Genomic DNA, 19,774 nt, shown 5'->3' on the forward strand with positions numbered 1-19,774 from the left:
AAATATCTACCGTAAAGTTTGGCCAGTAACATCCTCATGCTCCATGTTAGTGGAGTTCCCATTGATGTCCACCCCAGCCCACCCTACACCGAATCACCATATATGGGACCCAGACCGTGCAGGTCTGTCCAATACAGGACTTAGTTCTTTAATTTACATCCTTTGTTTTATAATTAGAGATCCTCTATTTTTATCCCACGCTTTTTTGAATTCCATCACCGTTTTCCTCTCTACCATTTCCCTCTGGAGAGCATTCCAGGCATCTACCACCCTCTCCGAAAAGAAGAATTTCCTAACATTGCTCCTAAGTCTTCCTCCTTGTAACTGCAAATTATGCCCTCTAGTGATGTAGAGAGGATTTACTTTTAACAGGTAAAATAAATCGTTCAAGAGGAAAAAGGGCCTAAATGACCTGGTCTTACACAGCAAAGATAAAACTAATTGAAAGAAATATGAAATGAAAAGCTTTTTACGTTCCACTGTGGTTTTCCACTGGTTTGAATAAGGAGCAAATTTAAGAGCAGGACAGAAAACTGGAAGAAGGCCCTTGCAAGATGAAGTGTGGCCATGGTTTGTAAAAGGGGTCATTAAAGGGACAGCCTGTAAATATTGCAGGATAAGAACAAGCATTGAATATCGACCAGCCACCCGGATAAGGGATGTCTCTTAAGGGACGACTCTTCCACCCTCCTTTGATTCTGCTTTACAGTGCAACCCTGTGGACCCTCTACCACCCTCGGAACGTTGAGATTACAGCTAGGGGGTTAGGCCCGTATTCTCAAACCAGCAACAATTTTCTAGGCGCCAGTAGGCACCCATACCTCCATTAAAAACGCAGTCCAAACTGCATTTTTAACTAAGATTTGAGACAAATACCAGCAGCTAGAAAATCGGCACCAGAATCGCTCCTACGTAGACACTTTAGGCCACCAAATGCCAGATTAGGCAAGGCCAAAACTGGAAGTAGTGTTGGGCAGCCTAAAGCGTAGGCGCGATGCACACAAACGTAGAGGCCAAAAATCTAGGCCCATAAAACCCCGGTGTACTATCTTCCTTGGTGCGATTCTGAAACCAGTGTCGATGTGCGATTGACGCGTGATCGGCATCTACCTTTTAAGGCAGGCGCTGATATGGGCACTGGTTCAAGAATCCAGGCCTTAGTGCCACCATTTTTGAACCCAGAACTACATGGGTCGGAAGGGGGATCACCAGGCCAGTGTTTCTCAACTTGGGTCCTGGAGGACCCCTTTTGCCAGTCAGGTTTTCAGGATATCCACAATGAATATGCATGAAAGAAATTTGCATATAATGGAGGCAGTGTATGCAAATCAAGTTTATGCATTTATTTATTTTTAACATTTCTATACCGTTTAAAACATAAGAATAGCCTTACTGGGTTAGACTAAAGGTCCATCAAGCTCAGTAGCCCGTTCTCACGGTGGCCAATGCAGGTCCCTAGTACCTGGCCAAAACCCAAGGAGTAGCAACATTCCATACAGAATCCCAAAGAATAGCAAGATTCCAAAATCCCAAAGAGTAAAAGGTTCTAGAATCTCAGAGTAGCAACATTCCATACAGAATCTCAAAGAATAGCAAGATTCCGGAACCCCAATGAGAGCAACATTCCAGAGTTGAGATTGTGATGTCATAATGCCTCATTCCACAGTGTCTCAGAGCCAACCTCATCAGTGATGTCACAATGGCTTAATAATTGTCCTATGCTTGGCTCACATAAGAATAGCCTTACTGGGTCAGACCAATGGTCCATCAAGCCCAGTAGCCCGTTCTCACGGTGGCCAATCCAGATCACTAGTACCTGGCCAAAACCCAAGGAGTACAACATTCCATTCAGAATCCAAAGAATAGCAAGATTCCGGAACCCCAAGGATTAGCAACATTCCATTCAGAATCCAAAGAATAGCAAGATTCTGGAATCCCAAAGAATAACAAAATATTCCGGAACCCCAAGGAGTAACAACATTCCGTGCTACAGATCCAGGGCAAGCAGTGGCTTCCCTCGTGTCTTTCTCAATAACAGACTTTGGACTTTTCCTCCAGGAACTTGTCCAAACCTTTCTTAAAACCAGGCTATGCTTTCTGCTCTTACCACATCCTATGACAACACGTTCCAGAGCTTAACTATTCTCTGAGTGAAAAAAATTTCTTCCTATTGGTTTTAAAAGTATTTCCCTGTAATTTCATTGAGTGTCCCCTAAACGGTTTACATAATTTACATACATAAAATTGTAAAACACATAATTAGACAAACAAATAAGTCTCAGGGAACATATCTACAAAGTAACACTAAAGGCTTATACAAAGGGCTATGAATGATTCAGCAACAACAATAAAAAAAATTGTTGACTAGAAAAAGGTGTCTACAAATTAATTGTGGATATCCTGAAAACCTGACTGGCAAGGACCAAGTTGAGAAACCCTGCCCTAGACCACCAGGGATACCCTCCAGGCAAATTCTACATATGATGGGGAGTGAAGGTAGAGTTGGGTTGTGAACAGGTTGGACAGGGCTTGGGTATAAGGAGGAAGGATTGGAAGGGTTATTGCTTAAATGATCTCCCTTGAGTACCCGAATGTAAAACTGCTTAGACAACCTCCATCGCTAGGCAATATATAAATAAACTTATCCAGGCCTCATCTGGGTATTGTCCAGTTTCCAAGTAAGTGCTGGCAGTGAGTGCGTGGCCTGATGTCCCCAGATATTCAGTGGCCCAGCTTTGAAAATCCAAGCCTAATTTAGTCAGCGGTAGCATTTTAAAGAAAATGCTCGCTGCCTGTTGCTGAATATTGACCAGTTAAACTCAATACCTTGGGGCGGTTCTATAAGTGTGTGGGGTCAGGAACTGGTTGAGTGGAAGGTAACCAAGTTTTCAGTGGAGACCGCTCTGAAGAATGGGAGGTTACCATTTGGCCCTTATCTGCCATCGTGTTTCTATGTATATGCTACCAATGCACATACAGTGTGTACTTTTTTTTTTTTTTTTTTTAACACACAGAGCACAGATTTCTGGGGGTGGAGTGTGGACATAATTGCAAGATACATAAGAACCTAAGAATTGCTGCTGCTGGGTCAGACCAGTGGTCCATTGTGCCCAGCAGTCAGCTCATGCGGTGGCCCCCAGGTCAAAGACCAGTGACCAAACTGAGTCTAGCCTTACCTGCGTACGTTCTGATTCAGCAGGAACATATCTAACTTTGTCTTGAATCCCTGGAGGGTGTTTCCCCTATAACAGACTCTGGAAAAGCGTTCCAGTTTTCTACCACTCTCTGGGTGAAGAAGAACTTCCTTACGTTCCCCTTTTAACTTTAGAGAGTGCCCTCTCGTTCTCCCTACCTTGGAGAGAGTGAACAACCTGTCTTTATCTACTTTATCTTGAATCCCTGAATGGTGTTTTCCTCTATAACAGACTCTGGAAAAGCGTTCCAGTTTTCTACCACTCTCTGGGTGAAGAAGAACTTCCTTACGTCCCCCTTTTAACTTTAGAGAGTGCCCTCTCGTTCTCCCTACCTTGGAGAGGGTGAACAACCTGTCTTTATCTACTTTGTCTTGAATCCCTGAAGGGTGTTTTCCCCTATAACAGACTCTGGAAAAGCGTTCCAGTTTTCTACCACTCTCTGGGTGAAGAAGAACTTCCTAACGTTTGTACGGAATCTGTCCCCTTTCAACTTTAGAGAGTGCCTTCTCGTTCTCCCTACCTTGGAGAGGGTGAACAACCTGTCTTTATCTGCTAAGTCTATTCCCTTCATTATCTTGAACATTTCGATCACGTCCCCTCTCAATCTCCTTAACTGACCATAATCGCCTGCCTTAGAGCAAATGAGAAATATCCCCCACCTGCTTTCCAGAAGGCTCTTTATTTTATAAAGATACATAAGGGTATATGTTGACCTATAAAAGACCCAATATATGCACCTAATGTGCTTTTAAGCTAGTTTCCCTGTTAGATTAGTTTCTTTGTTTTGTGCATCTTTGCAGACGTGTATCCTATGTAGCACAGAAATATGTTTTAAAAAATAAGAATGGACCCCTTACAGTTTAGTTGTGTGGGTTTTTTATTTTGTTGTTTTAACATTTTCTTCCTTTGTATCTGTTTATATAGCCACGTATGGGATAATTTAGTTCCTAATTAAATGAAGAGTTCCGGGTTCAGCTTTTTCCTTTTGCTGCTGCCAGCGTCCTGTACACATCAGACAAAGCTGGGTTCACTAAAAATGTAATTGCATTGTAACAGAAAAATCTAGGAAGATGCAAAGTGTTGTTTTTTGAAAGAGGGTTTATTGTAATTTGAAGAATGTGAAAAATTTGAAACCGCAGTAGAGGATTCTTTTCCTTAGAATGGAAAGCTATACGACACTAAAAATGGCCAAAATGGGATTTATTTTTTTTTCCCACTGAACTGGTCCATTCATTTTTTTTTTTATTGCTGCTAACTGGACTCTAGAGTAAGAGACTGGAACGTGCAAGACTGATGACATACAAACTGGTATTGCATATTTCCTGTGCTATTTAAATGCTAGATTTGACATGAATGATACATATGTATGTTTCTACTGTCATTGGCTTAATTAGAATTTTCAGTTTTTCTTTTCTGCATGCCTGTTGGAAGGATCCCTTTTTGAAACTAATGTAACTTGTACACAGAAGAATAGAGGTTGTGGATAGGAAGTTCTAAGCCGTCTCTGCCAAAAGCCCCTGCCACATATGAACAAAGACTGATTTGAGACAACACTGGTGAGGGCTTGGGATGGAGCGTAGAGAGAATGGAGACCTTCTCCATATCCTAATCCTCCATCCCAGGCCCTCCATGATTTCATCTAATTCCCCATCCCTGAAAATATCCACCACCAGCAACTCTTCTCCGTGACCAGTAACTTTCTGAGGCAGAATCACTCTGTACAGTGCTGTGTACATCTGGTAGTGCTCTTAGAGAACAAAATGACTTCAGTTTGCTCTCCTCAGCTGCCTTGGATGGGATGATGGGGATTCTGTTTTTAGATTTCTCCTTTCTAGTTGTCTGTCTACCCCATCCCAACCCCACTGATTTTTAAGAACATAAGAATTGCTGTACTGAGACAGACCGAATATCCATGAAACCCAGTATCTGGCCAACCCAGGTCATGAGTGTGTGTGTGTGTGTATGCATGTTAAGTACTTGAAAGAAACCCAAAGAGTAGCATCATTCCAGGGCTGAGATTGTGATGTCATAAAGCCTCATTCCACCAATACCTAAGACTCAAACTCATCAATGATGTCACAAAGGCTCTATTGTCCTATACTTTGCTCCCATAAGAAAATAAGAGCTGCCATACTGGGACATACTGAAAGTCCATCAAGCCCAGTATCCTATTTCCAACAGTGCCCAACCCAGGTCCCATGTATCTAGGCACATCATAATCCATCCACTCTAAACTAAACTAAAACTTAGCCTTATATACTGGGTCTTCAACCATGGGAAGCTCGACACGGTTAACAATTAATTAATTAATTTAAAAAAAACAAAAAACTAAAATACATGGAAATTAATTTTCAAAGTGTTTAGCAAATAGAAAAGTTTTCAGGGATTTATGAAAAGATTGGAAGGAACTAAGACGCCTCAAAATCAAAGGAAGATCATTCCATAATTGGGAGAACTATCCTTCCCCTCGCTAAAAGGCATTTCCCACCCAGGAAAGCTAGGGACCTCCCTCCACTTCAAAATCACTGAGCTCTGGAACAACCTTACCTCCCCTCTTCGGAACTTGAGCTCCTTCCAAGTTTTCTGCAAACATCTGAAAATCTGGCTTTTCTCAAAAAAATGTAAGTCTCCCTCCAACTTAGGAATCAAGGAAACTCTTATATCTTGGCATCCCAAGTCCTGTAAATTTTCTTCACACTTCTACCTCTAACCCTCTGTTGTAATTCCTTCCTATTTCTCCTACTGTAAACCGCGTCGAGCTCTACGAACGTGGAGATGATGCGGTATACAAACCTAAGGATTAGATTAGATTAGATTAGAATTTAAGAGCCAAAGAGAGGCTGAAATTCTTGATTCCTTTAATTCCTTTCTTGGAAGGGAGGGAAAGTTTAAATTGTTGAGGACCTCTCGAATATGAAAATCTATAAACGTTCCATAGAAGAGGAACAAAAATACCATGTAAAATTTTAAAAATAACATGAATTCTGAGATAAACTGGGAGCCAATGAAGGCTCAAAAGCAAGGGAGTCCCATGGTCAAATTTGCTTTCTCCTCATTCAATCCATGTAGCACCTTTAGACTCCACACTGTTGTTCACCCCCCCCCCCATCCCATCACTCGCTCTTCTCTCCCTCTGACTCCTTTACGTAGTTTCCCCTCCCCCATTTCTTTCACCAGAGGTAGCGGGGCCTGAGAAACCAGTACAAGAAATAGCAGTGGGGCCAGGCAGTGGTGGTAGTCAATGACGGAAGAAGTAGTTGGTTCTTTGAATTTGCACATGTATTTCTTTGAACCTGCCCAATTAGGCTTTTTCCTTGAAGGTAAAGGAATCTCTACACAGTCCGAATGATACAGGTTACTTATGCGGTATTTAATTTTTTTTTTGGATAGGATAAGATCTAGCTGCTCTATTTTTTAATATTTTCATTTTCTTTTGTATATGTCCCCTTTCCCGAGGGGCTTTATTTCATCTTGTCTCCACTCCTCAGGTTGTGGACTGTATTAGATGACTTATTATGGATGTTTAATTTTTAGTTCTTAGTTTGTGTCATGACTAAGAGAGTATTATATTTCTGTATTCTCCTGTAGCCCTTTCAGGACCAAGGGACATATTTGTCCCATAACTTTAAAATCCTATAAATTTTGATTGGGATAGTCTACAGTTCTAAATTTGATATGTACGGATTCCATATGATACTGCCTTTATGTAAACAAACTGGTTCCGACATTCATTCATTAGCGTCGTTGCCAGATTGACGAGAAGATTCACTTGCCACACTGTCCATAAGCCAGAAGTGTGATTTTTTAAATAAAAATAATGATATTTCACAAAAAAAAAATCAATTTTTTGGCATCTGCAAGCCCTTTTTACCATACAAATGTCGTCAAAACCACAAAAATTGGCCTACGATCCTTATGGTCCTGAAAGGGTTAAACATCTTTGTACATAGGATGTATTAAAATGATAGATAAATAATAAAAAAAAATAATTTACACATGTATACATCTTTGTCAGCTGACCAATATAAGTTCTGTACCCTAAACCTGTTTAATTCAAAGACTGAGATGTGCACTGTTTTGTGTGTTTTTTTTTTTTTTCCTTTTTGTATTTCAGGTTGGACTGCGTTTATCTATACGCTGTTTGGCAATGTGCATGTTGGTAAGTTTCCTATTTAGTTTCATGGGGAAAAAGCATAGAAATTGCAATGCCTCGTCTCATTGTCAGTGCTTTCTGCTGTCAAAAAAAAAAAAAATGCATGTATGTTGATTCATAAGTCATGGCAACTATTTTTTTTTTCTTGAAAATGTGCCCAACACTGGGAAATCTAATACCATGTTTCCCCGAAAATAAGACAGTGTCATATTAATTTTGGGCCCAAAAAACCCACTAGGTCTCTTATTTTCGGAGTAGGTCTTATTTTTTTTCATGTGTAATGATCATTTCTCCCTTCCTCTCTTCCACCCCTAATTCTTCCTCTTTCCTTTCTCTCCCCCACATGTGCAGCATCTTTCCTCCCCTCTCACCCATTCCCTTGTACCTTCCCTCTGCAGTATCTTTCTATCCCTCCGCCCCCGGCGCACAACCGAACCCACCCGCTGATCCTCCCATCTCTCCCTCCCATCCGAACCCCGCCGACCGCAAGACCTACATACCTCCCTCCACAGAGCAGCGTCGGCAGCACTCTTAAACAGGCTACCAGCAAATTCTCATATTTACATCACAAATTATAATAAAACCATTAATGTGAATGACAGAACTGTTTTTTGTGTTTTTAAAATCTTATTAAACTGAGTTTCAAATTTTGAAACGCTAATTACAAGTTGCGACCTCCAATATTCATTGGATAAATTTGCCGCAAATTGACACTGTCAATTGAGGCCGAAGAAGTACGAAGAAATATCGTGAAGTATGCAATTATGATTCAGTATTAAATAAAGTTAACATAATATGGAATAGCAATATATTTTGAACACAATTTTAATTAATGCATTTGAAAAATCTATCAACACCCCGTGGTTTTTTTTTTTGGTTTTTTTTTTTTTTTTTTTTTTGCAGATTCTCATTGGAAAATTAGTCCAATTGGCACATTTCTGCGCAATTCTTCTGCGGGCCGGATAAAATATCGCGGGCCGTACTTTGGAGACCACTGTTCTATAACATTGCCATTAACTTATAGGAGCGCTCACAATCTGTTTCGACCACGCCCCCTTTCAAATTTGCACGCTGCAACTAGCACGTACTTTTTTATAGAATCACTCAAGTTGTGCGCATAAGTTTTTTTAATTAGTCCCAATTAGTATCAATTACAAGGGAGATAATTGTCAATTGTCGCTGATTAGACCAATTAATTAAGTTGTGTGCGTACTTTGGCCAAGCGTACAACTTTAATTTCCGTATACAGAATTTGGGGGATAGTGTGTAGCTTTGAAAGGTTCACAGGCTGCCTGCATCTGTTACCTTTTTTTTTTTAAGGTCCTCCTAATGCACAGCGGAAAATTGAGCCCCATCACACCGCAGTATTAGAAGATGGAGACGTTGCCCACTTTGAAAATAAGGCAAGTATAATTTTTATTTTATTTACCATCGTGGCAACTGTACTAACTACTTTAACCTTCTTGATTTGGAATTGCTTCCTCTTCTAATTTATAAAATATTCACAAAAGCATGATTTTAGCATTAGTTTCAGACATATTCGAATACCATAGTGCCACCGTAGGTTGCTGTTAGCTAATTAATTTTATTTATTTAGTCATTTATTTATTAAGCTTATTTCCTATACTAAAATTGATTTCTCCCTTTCCCCATGTTATTGTCCTTAATTGTTCTTTCTTTCTTTCAAATTGTATTTCTCCCCACTAACCTATTGTTTCATGTAAGTAAAGTTATGTTATTAATAGTTTAACTGGACCCCTTTTTAAAATTTTTACCGTAAAACGCTTAGAAGTGGTCAGTTTCCCCGCCATGACGCGCGCTGAAACCAACACCTGCTCTCTGTGTAACTCAAGCTGGAGGGCTCGAGAAATAGCGGAGAGAGCTGCAGGTTCCACTCAGGGTGGCGATTTTTAGGGTCTTATGGTCTGTCCTTTTCTGACATCACCATTCCAAATTCTGAAAAGCTCCAAAAACCAAAATGCGCAAATTTTTGGATAAAGGATCCTGCACCAGTAGTAGCCACTTTTGAACCAACTCCCGTCTTCTTGTGCACGTGTTGTACTTCAACCTTCAGCTCAGCTGCTTGGCCATTTAAAGGATTTTCCTGCCTACCTGACTACGAATTTGTCTAGAGTACTTTAGCATTTATTTAGTTATTTATTCACTTGTCTATACCGTTCTCCCCAGGGAGCTCATAACGGTTTACATGAATTTATTCATGCACGTGAGCATTTTTCTCGTTTCATATTGAGCTACAGGACATTCCTGTTTGTCAGAGTTCTTGCTGTCTAATGCGTCCCATTCCTTAATTTAGGATCCCAAAATAGCCCATTTTGTCCTGATCGCTGGTGAACCCATCAAGGAGCCAGTTGTGCAACATGGTAAGTGCATGAAACTTCTAATGCCTTTATTCCCTTCGTCTAATGTACAGTATAATTTCAGGAATTTATTGGTTTAATATTTTGAGCCTTTTCATAATACAGTCAAGCCTTGGTTTGCGAGCATAATTCGTTCCAGAAGCATGCTTGTAATCCAAAGTACTCGTATATCAAAGCGAATTTCCCCATAGTCTGCCCTCAGACTGATCTACTCCCTGAGAAAATATGATCATATTACAACTGCCTTCCTAGACTCTCACTGGCTACCTATGCAAGCACGAATTCAATTCAAATTCTACTGTCTATTATTCAAAGCATTAAACGGCTCCACCCCCCCCCCCCCTTCTATCTAAACAACCGCCTAAACCAGATCCTCACCTCAAGACAAAGAAGAACTCCGAACTCTTTTGCCTTCCCTCCACTCAAGGGCACTCAGCGCAAAAAGATGTTGGATAACCTTCTGGCGACACAAGCAGCAAAACTTAACCACTCCATCTCCAACCTGTTGATGGCAATGGGCGACTTCAAAACTTTTCGAAAAGAAATCAAAACCCTACTTTTCAAAAAAATGTATCCAGATATCTTCACCCAACCCTTCCCCCTCCTCCTAGATAAATTCTCCCCCAAAACCTCCACTTAAATAATCTCTTCCTCCCCAAAACACCAACCAAGTATTCAGATCCCTGAAATGTAACGTAATCTTATTTGTACTCTAACTGTAATCTATTTGTTATATCACACAGTAACGTACAGTCAATTTAATATCCAATTTGCAAGTTCTTAAGAACATAAGAACATAAGCAGTGCCTCCGCCGGGTCAGACCATAGGTCCATCCTGCCCAGCAGTCCGCTCCCGCGGCGGCCCAAACAGTTCACGACCTGTCTAAATCACCAGAAGGGGCCCCCATGCCTCCTTGGTTTCCTAATTGAGTCCTATCTTCCTATCAAAGTCCTAGCCCTCCGGTCTTGCCTGCACGACCAGGTTGGGTTTCTGCATATATTTTCTGGTTAGCTTTCTCAGTATCCCACGATCCCTTTATCCCTCAGGAATCCATCCAGTCTCTGTTTGAATCCCTGTACCGTACTCTGCTTGATCACTTCCTCCGGTAGCGCATTCCAAGTGTCCACGACCCTCTGGGTGAAAAAAAACTTCCTTGCATTCGTTTTGAACCTATCTCCCTTCAGTTTCTCCGAATGCCCCCTCGTACCTGTTGTCCCCTTCAGCCTGAAGAATCTGTCCCTATCCACCCTCTCTATGCCCCTCATGATTTTGAAGGTCTCTATCATATCACCCCTGAGCCGCCTTTTTTCCAGAGAGAAGAGCCCCAGCCTATCCAACCTCTCAGCATATGGGTAGTGTTCCAGCCCTCTTACCAGTTTTGTTGCTCTCCTTTGGACTCTCTCAAGTACCTCCATGTCTTTCTTGAGGTACGGCGACCAATATTGAACGCAGTATTCCAGATGCGGACGCACCATCGCTCGATACAGTGGCATGATGACTTCCCGCGTCCTGGTAGTTATGCCCCTCTTTATGATGCCCAGCATTCTGTTGGCTTTTTTTGAGGCCGCTGCGCACTGTGCAGATGGCTTCAGTGATGCATCCACCAGCACACCCAAGTCTCTCTCAAGATTGCTTTCTCCCAACAATGCCCCCCCCAATTTGTAGTTGAACAACGGGTTCTTTTTCCCTATATGCATAACCTTGCATTTTTCCACATTAAAGCGCATTTGCCATTTGTTTGCCCAGTCTTCCAGCTTGTCTATGTCCCTTTGCAGGTCCTCACACTCCTCCCTGGACCTAACTCTGCCGCACAGTTTGGTATCGTCTGCAAATTTTATAACCTCGCACTTTGCCTCCTTTTCCAGGTCATTGTAACCAAAAAAACCCCAAAACTGTTGTAACTTCACTGGAAATGTCCAGTTAGCTCTTTTGTAATCCGCCTTGAACTGCGAGGTATAGGCGGAATAGAAGTCCCTAATGTAATGTAAATAATGGAAACTCAGACGATTCGTTCCACATCCCAAAAACTTTAATATAAAATACTATATGTACTTGTATTGCAAGACCTCAGTTGTTTAGAAAAATCACTACACTCCCACAGCGTCGGAGAGAGAAGACCTATTGGCTCAGTTGTGATGATGTGACGCATGTGTATTGTACGTACTCATATTGCAAGACTTTGCTTATTTAGAACTGTCAATACACTCTTGCAGCATCAGAGAGAGAAGAACCATCGGCTCAGTTGTGATGTGTGTATACTGTAAGTACTTGTATTGCAAGACGTTGCTTGAATATCAAGTTAAAATTTAATAAAATGTTTTGCTTGTCTTGCAAACCAAGTTAACTTGCAATCCAAGGTTTTACTGTATATAGAGCTATAAGATCATGCTTAATAGAAAATGAAATTGAGACACGGGTTACAAGTTTACATACATAAGTTAGCAATACGATAATTGGAGTTAGAACTACAAATAAGGATAAGGCATACAATACAATATAGGCTGTTATCCCAGGACAAGCAGGCAGCTATTCTTGACTGATGGGTGACGGCACCGACGGAGCCCCGGTACGGACAATTTTAGAGTGATTGCACTCTAAGAACTTTTTAGAAAGTTCCAGCTCGGCCGCACCGCGCACGCGCGAGTGCCTTCCCGCCCGACAGAGGCGCGCGGTCCCTCAGTTTCTTAGTTTCCGCGGAGCTAAGAAGACGCGTTTTCAACGGCTGTTGAAAATTTTTTCCATAACTTGCCTTCCCGCTCGCGTAAACGTTTGGCTAATTTGCCTTTTTTCTTTCTTTTATTTTGTTAAAAAAAAAAAAAAAAAAAAATTTCAAATTTTTCCTTCTATTTCGGTTTTCCCCGGCGGGGCCTTCTGCCACCATCGAAGCCTCGGCCTTCGATTTGGCGGAAGCCGTTTTTCCTTTCATGCCCCCTCAACCGGGTTTTAAAAAGTGCCAGCGGTGTGCTAGGCCTATATCTCTCACGGACCCACACAACTGGTGTTTACAGTGTTTGGGTCCTGAGCATCAGGCCTCCTCTTGCACCCGCTGTGCTACTTTGAAAAAACGAACTTTAAAAAATCGCTTAATTCAACAGCGATTGTTGTTCGGTGCCGAAATGTCCGACCCCGTTCCTTCGACTCCGGCTTCGGCACCGATTCAGTCGGCACCCTCGTCTTCGACGCCGCGTGATTCCACACCGGCATCCCAACAGTCAGGTAAGCCGGCTAAGAAGCCTTCCCCGCTGGAACGTCTTCCGGCCTCGAGTGCAGTGAGCCCAATCCTGCCGCCGGTTCGACGCCAGCGGAAGCGCTCCGCCCCTATAGAGGTGAGTCCCTCGACATCGGGCTCCTCATCTCCGGGGCGTCGAGCGGCACCGCAGGTACCGCAGAAGAAAAAAGCGGTACCGGTGCCATCCCTCGATGACCGCATTACGGCCATCCTTCAGGTGCAGCTGAAGGAACAATTAGAACGACTCCTTCCTGCTATCATGACACCGAACCTTCCGGTGCCAGTTCGCACCGAGCCATCGGTACCGGTTGTTGAACAACCTGTATCGGTACCGATTGTGGAACCCGTTTTAACCACTTCCACTGTTTCGGTACCGCTTCACCTAACCTCATCGGTATCGATGCCAGTCCTTGCACCGGAGCCGAGAGCTCACCATCAATCGGTGCAGACTTCGGCACCGGTGCGTCCGATAACTTCTCCGGACACGGTATCGATGAGGTCGGGTAAGTCGATACGCAAAACCCGACACATGCAAACGTCGACACCTGAGTCTCGGGACCATTCTTCCCATGTAAGGGACCCTGATCTGTGGGGAGACTCAGAGGAACCCTTTCTTTCTGAAGGAGAATGTTCCTCAGAGGAGGAGGATTCGGCTGTCCCTGACCCATCCTCCAAACAGGCCACTTCCTCTTTCTCTAGTTTTTTGAAAGAGATGTGTGAGTCCTTGTCCATTCCTTTGGAGGCTGAATCCAAAAAGTCTAAAGCTTTTTTGGATGCCCTTGATTTTGATCAGCCTCCAAAGGAATTTTTGAAACTTCCCCTTCATGACATCCTGAGGGAAACTTTCTATAAGAATTTAGAGACTCCTTTAACTGTCCCAGGGGCCCCACGTAAACTGGATTCTCTATATAAGGTAATTCCCATTCCTGGGTTCGACAAACCTCAACTACCACATGAATCCTTATTTGTCGAATCCACCCTTAAAAAGACTTCAGGAGCCAGTGTATATGCATCTGTCCCTCCTGGCAGAGAAGGAAGGGCCATGGATAAATTTGGTAAGAGGCTCTACCAAAATGCTATGTTAGCTAACAGGGCTAGTAATTATGCTTTTCATTTTTCTTTTTATTTAAAGCATCTCCTTACCACCATGGCTTCTTTCGAGAAATATCTTCCTTCACGAAAGCATTCCGCTTTTCACACATGCTTGTCGTCTCTTCTCCAATTGCGTAAGTTTATGGTGAGATCCATATATGACACTTTTGAACTTACATCCAGAGCGACAGCAATGTCAGTAGCTATGCGTCGTTTGGCCTGGCTTCGGGTATCCGAGCTTGATGTTAACCATCAAGATCGGTTAGCCAATGCCCCATGTCTAGGGGATGAGCTCTTTGGGGATTCCATGGACTCAACCACACAAAAGCTCTCTGCTCATGAGACGCGCTGGGATACCCTGCTCAAAAATAAAAAGAAGCCTCCTCCGCCAAGACCATACAGGCAGCAATCGGCCTATCAACGCCGTTTCACAGCCCGTCCATTGCCTACCACTGCTCAACAACCTAGGCGTCAGAGACAACAGCAACGTCAGCCTCCCAGACAACAGCAACAGCAACAAGCTGTAAAACAACCTCCTCAGCAAAAGTCACAGCCCTTTTGACTTCATTCTCCGCAGTATAGCCAGTATCCCTATTCCTGCTCTCCTGCCTCAACCAATAGGAGGTCGACTTTCTCTGTTCCTCAGCCGGTGGGAAGTAATCACTTCGGACCAATGGGTCCTCAACATCATCCGCCACGGCTACTCTCTCAACTTTCAGACTCTCCCACCTCAAAGCCTGCCAAAAGAGTCTGCTTTGAACAGTCCTCAATCAGCCCTCCTTATTCAGGAGGTCCAATCCCTCCTCCTTCTGAACGCTATAGAGGAAGTTCCTCTAGATCAAAAGGGGCAGGGATTCTACTCCCGCTACTTTCTAGTTCCCAAAAAGACAGGAGATCTCAGACCCATCCTGGATCTTCGCGATCTCAACATTCATCTCGTAAAAGAAAAATTCAAGATGCTTTCTTTAGCCATCCTTTATCCCCTTCTAAATCAAAACGACTGGCTATGCTCCCTCGATCTCAAAGAGGCTTACACTCACATACCGATCAATGTAACCTCAAGACCATATCTCCGATTCATGATCAATCATTGTCATTACCAGTACAAGGTGCTACCCTTCGGTCTTGCCTCATCTCCAAGGGTATTCACCAAATGTCTCATTGTGGTGGCGGCTTTTCTACGCTCTCACCACCTGCATGTATTTCCTTACCTGGACGATTGGTTGATCAAAGACACTTCTGCCCAAGCGGTCCTTTTGGCCACCAACCAAACCATCCAGTTTCTACAACTTCTGGGATTCGAGATCAATCTACCCAAATCCCATATCATTCCCACTCAGAGACTTCAATTCATTGGAGCGATCCTAGATACACTCCTCATGAGAGCTTTCCTGCCATCCAATCGTCTTCAGACCCTTCAGTCTCTATGTCACCAGGTACTTCCTCTGCCGTCCATCTCAGCAAGGCAAATGATGGTTCTCTTGGGACACATGGCATCCACAGTTCATGTCACACCTCATGCCCGTCTTCACCTGCGCACTCCTCAATGGACCCTTGCGACCCAGTGGTCCCAAGCATCGGACCCTTGCTCACGACACATATCTGTGACATCATCTCTTCATCAGTCTCTGCAATGGTGGTTGGTATCCTCAAATCTATCCAGAGGTCTTCTGTTCCATCAGCCTCCTCATCAACTAGTCATCACCACCGACGCCTCCCTGTATGCATGGGGAGCTCACTTGAACGAGTTCCAGACTCAAGGTCTTTGGTCAGCCCAGGAGAGGAAACATCAAATCAATTTCCTGGAACTCAGAGCGATGTTTTACGCCCTCAAGGCCTTCCAACACCTTCTCTTTCCTCAGGTCCTTCTGTTGTGCACAGACAATCAGGTTGCGATGTACTACATCAACAAACAGGGTGGGACAGGCTCTCGCCTTTTATGCCAGGAAGCCCAGAAGATCTGGACTTGGGCCATAGATCATCATCTCTTCCTGAAAGCTATATACATTCAAGGGAAACAGAATTCCTTAGCAGACAAACTCAGCAGAATTCTCCAACCTCACGAGTGGACACTCGATCCCGTAACTCTGCACTCTATCTTCAATCAATGGGGCACTCCTCAGATAGACCTCTTTGCAGCTCCTCACAATCATCAGCTGCCCCTATTCTGCTCCAGGCTTTACTCTCCACACCGTCTAACAGCAGATGCTTTTCTCCTCGACTGGTCGAATCTGTTCCTGTACGCCTTCCCTCCTCTACCTCTCATGTTGAGAACCTTGTTCAAGCTCAAGAGGGAACGAGCCACCATGATTCTGATTGCTCCGAGGTGGCCCAGGCAACATTGGTTCTCCCTTCTACTTCAACTCAGTTCCAGGGAACCTTTTCTTCTTCCTCTGTTTCCTTCGCTGCTTACGCAACAGCAGGGAACCCTTCTGCATCCCAACCTCCAGTCTCTACACCTGATGGCTTGGTATCTCTCGGGCTGAATTCGACTGATACTCTTTTATCTCAGCCCGTTCGTTCCATTCTGGATGCCTCCAGGAAACCAGCCACTCTTCAATGTTACCATCAAAAGTGGACGAGGTTTTCTTCCTGGTGTCTTCTTCATCATCTTGATCCCACTTCCCTAGCGGTGGAGACGTTGTTGGATTATCTTCTTTCTTTGTCTGATTCTGGCCTGAAGTCCTCTTCCATCAGGGTCCACCTCAGTGCCATTGCAGCCTTTCATGAGCCAGTCCATGGAAAACTTCTTTCAGCTCATCCCCTGGTATCCAGGTTCATGCGTGGGCTTTTCAATGTGAAACCACCTCTTAAAGCCCCTCCGGTTATTTGGGATCTCAATGTGGTTCTTTCAGCTTTAATGAAGCCTCCATTTGAACCTTTAGCTACTTCTCCTTTCAAATTTCTCACTTGGAAGGTACTTTTCCTTATTGCTCTTACCTCTGCCAGGAGAGTCAGTGAGCTTCATGCACTGGTTGCAGATCCACCTTTTACGGTCTTTCATCATGACAAGGTGGTTTTGCGTACACATCCAAAGTTTCTCCCCAAGGTTGTCTCGGAATTTCATCTCAACCAATCCATTGTTCTACCGGTTTTCTTTCCCAAGCCTCATTCCCATTCTGGGGAACAAGCTCTGCATACTTTGGATTGTAAAAGGGCTCTTGCTTACTATCTGGAGCGTACGAAACCCCACAGATCAGTTCCCCAACTTTTTCTGTCCTTTGATCCGAACAAATTGGGACGTCCTGTTTCCAAACGCACGTTGTCTAATTGGCTAGCAGCGTGCATTTCTTTTTGCTATGCTCAGTCCGGACTGACACTGGAAGGTTCTGTCACGGCCCATAGAGTCAGAGCAATGGCAGCATCTGTAGCTTTCCTCCGTTCCACTCCTATTGAGGAAATCTGCAAAGCTGCTACTTGGTCCTCAGTTCACACTTTTACATCTCATTATTGTCTGGATGCATTCTCCAGAAGGGATGGTCACTTCGGCCAATCGGTATTACAAAATTTGTTTTCTTAAATGGCCAACCTTCCCTCCATCCCTCTTTTTGTTAGCTTAGAGGTCACCCATCAGTCAAGAATAGCTGCCTGCTTGTCCTGGGATAAAGCACAGTTACTTACCGTAACAGGTGTTATCCAGGGACAGCAGGCAGATATTCTTGCGTCCCACCCACCTCCCCGGGTTGGCTTCTTAGCTGGCTTATACTAACTGAGGGACCGCGCGCCTCTGTCGGGCGGGAAGGCACTCGCGCGTGCGCGGTGCGGCCGAGCTGGAACTTTCTAAAAAGTTCTTAGAGTGCAATCACTCTAAAATTGTCCGTACCGGGGCTCCGTCGGTGCCGTCACCCATCAGTCAAGAATATCTGCCTGCTGTCCCTGGATAACACCTGTTACGGTAAGTAACTGTGCTTTTTTGCCTCCAAAAGTACTATAATTCTGTAGAAACTTTTATTTTTGCAGGACCCCAGCAACTTCCTTTTTTTTTCTCTGCTCCTCGTTGTAGGCTCCCCTAACACACTACTGGGTGATACTGAATCAAATGGGTGTCCCTAGGGATAAATCACTCGGTATATAACAATAAAGGAACACACAATCTATTTCAAATAACTAACAAAGGAGCTCAGAACCATTGAAGGTATAGAAATTAGAGAATGACACGGTGGCGGTTTACCCGCTGCCACCGCATTTTAGCCGCGGGTCACCCACCGAAAACGGGGAAGAAAACTAGCAGTCGCTGCGGCGACGGGGACAAGGCCATTCACCGCCCGCGGGGCGGTGAATGGGTCTTGTCCCCGCAGTGAGGCATGAAGGATCGCGCGGTCCCCGCAGCTCACACCCGCCTGCCCAATCGATTCTAGTGTTTAGCCAGCTCTCTCCCTTCTCCTCACCTTAGTTTGTAGATTTTCTTTTTCGGCGACCCGCACGCTATCAGAGAGCCACGCATCCGCCGCTGCTCAGTTTCGATCTTCTGCTCTGACGCAACCGGAAACAGGAAGTTGCAGCAGAGCAGAAGATTGAACACTGAGCAGCCGCGCGTGTGCAGGTCGCTGAAAAAGAAAGCCTGCAAACTAAGGTGAGGAGAAGGGAGAGAGCTGGCTAATCACTACGATCGATTGGGCAGGCGGGTGGGGGCTGCGAGGACCGTGCGATCACCCTTGCTCCCGGCTTATATGGATGCAGCGGGGACGGTGACGGGGCGGTGAATGGGATGGCAGTGGCGGTGACGGGGCGGTGAAAGGGGTGACGGTGACGGGGCGGTGAAGGAAACGGCGGTGACGGGGCGGTGCAGAGGATGGTGGGCCGGTGACGGGGCGGTGACGGGGACAGATTTTTTCCCCGTGTCATTCTCTAATAGAAATCACAAACGGGGACAAGCCCTCAGTCCGGAAGACGGAGAATCAAGAGAGCGATGTCGGGGTGAAGTTACTTTTCCTGCTCTGTATCCAGCTCGAGTGGGTTCTCTGAGGAAGCCGTTCGGGCGAAACGCGTCGGAACCCACTGCAGGGAAGCAGTGCACGTATTCAAGTTTTTTTGAAATATATGTATATTTATTCAATTATTTATTCACATGAAGTTTTTACAACACTTTTCAATGGACATTTGAACAAACTTCTAACTAACTCTAAAAAGGAGCAATGATAGACATTGAAACACGGTTGAGGGTTTGTGATTTCTATACCCTCAATGGTTCTGAGCTCCTTTGTTAGTTATTTGAAATAGATCGTGTGTCCCTCCTTGTAGGCTTTCAGCTCATTCTGAAACTGCCTTCCCTAACTCAGGCTGTACTGCTGTGAGCTTTCAAAGATAGGGCTACCTGGGGATTTAAAAAAAAAATTTTCATCCATTACCTCCACTTCCCTTCAGCACATATGCACACCCCGAATCTCACCAAAATACAGTGGTACCTCGGTTTACGAGTGCACCGGTTTGCGAGTGTTTTGCAAGATGAGCAAAACATTCGCAAATTTGATGCCTCGTAAACCGAGCTTGCCTCGCTGTGCGAGCGCCCCCCCCTCCCCCCGCGAACCGGCACCCCGCCGCCACCTGTGATCCCCCAACCCACTCGAACCCTCTTCTTCCAGTGTAGCCTCCACATTGGCACCAGCATGTTCTGTGCCCGAAACAGGAAGCAGATTTTCGGGCACAGGACATGCTGATGCCGGCGATGCCGATGCGGAGGCTACACTGGAAGTAAGAAGAGGGTTCGGGTGGGTTGGGGGATCTCAG

The 19,774-nt window shown here is 44.4% G+C and overlaps 1 protein-coding gene across 5 annotated transcripts in view; it reads left to right on the top strand.

Annotated features, from left to right (window-relative positions):
* The window catches only part of PIR (pirin), a 78,329-nt gene that overhangs the window by 45,914 nt on the left and 12,641 nt on the right, over nucleotides 1-19,774 (top strand). For all 5 annotated transcript variants that reach the window (XM_033950535.1, XM_033950540.1, XM_033950539.1 and 2 more), the window contains 3 exons: nucleotides 7,309-7,353; nucleotides 8,668-8,750; nucleotides 9,662-9,728. In XM_033950535.1, coding sequence (XP_033806426.1) covers nucleotides 7,309-7,353; nucleotides 8,668-8,750; nucleotides 9,662-9,728 — 195 coding nt within the window. The remainder of the gene's footprint in view (nucleotides 1-7,308; nucleotides 7,354-8,667; nucleotides 8,751-9,661; nucleotides 9,729-19,774) is intronic.

The sequence above is a fragment of the Geotrypetes seraphini genome, chromosome 6 (assembly GCF_902459505.1).
Source record: "Geotrypetes seraphini chromosome 6, aGeoSer1.1, whole genome shotgun sequence".
Taxonomy (NCBI): domain Eukaryota; kingdom Metazoa; phylum Chordata; class Amphibia; order Gymnophiona; family Dermophiidae; genus Geotrypetes; species Geotrypetes seraphini.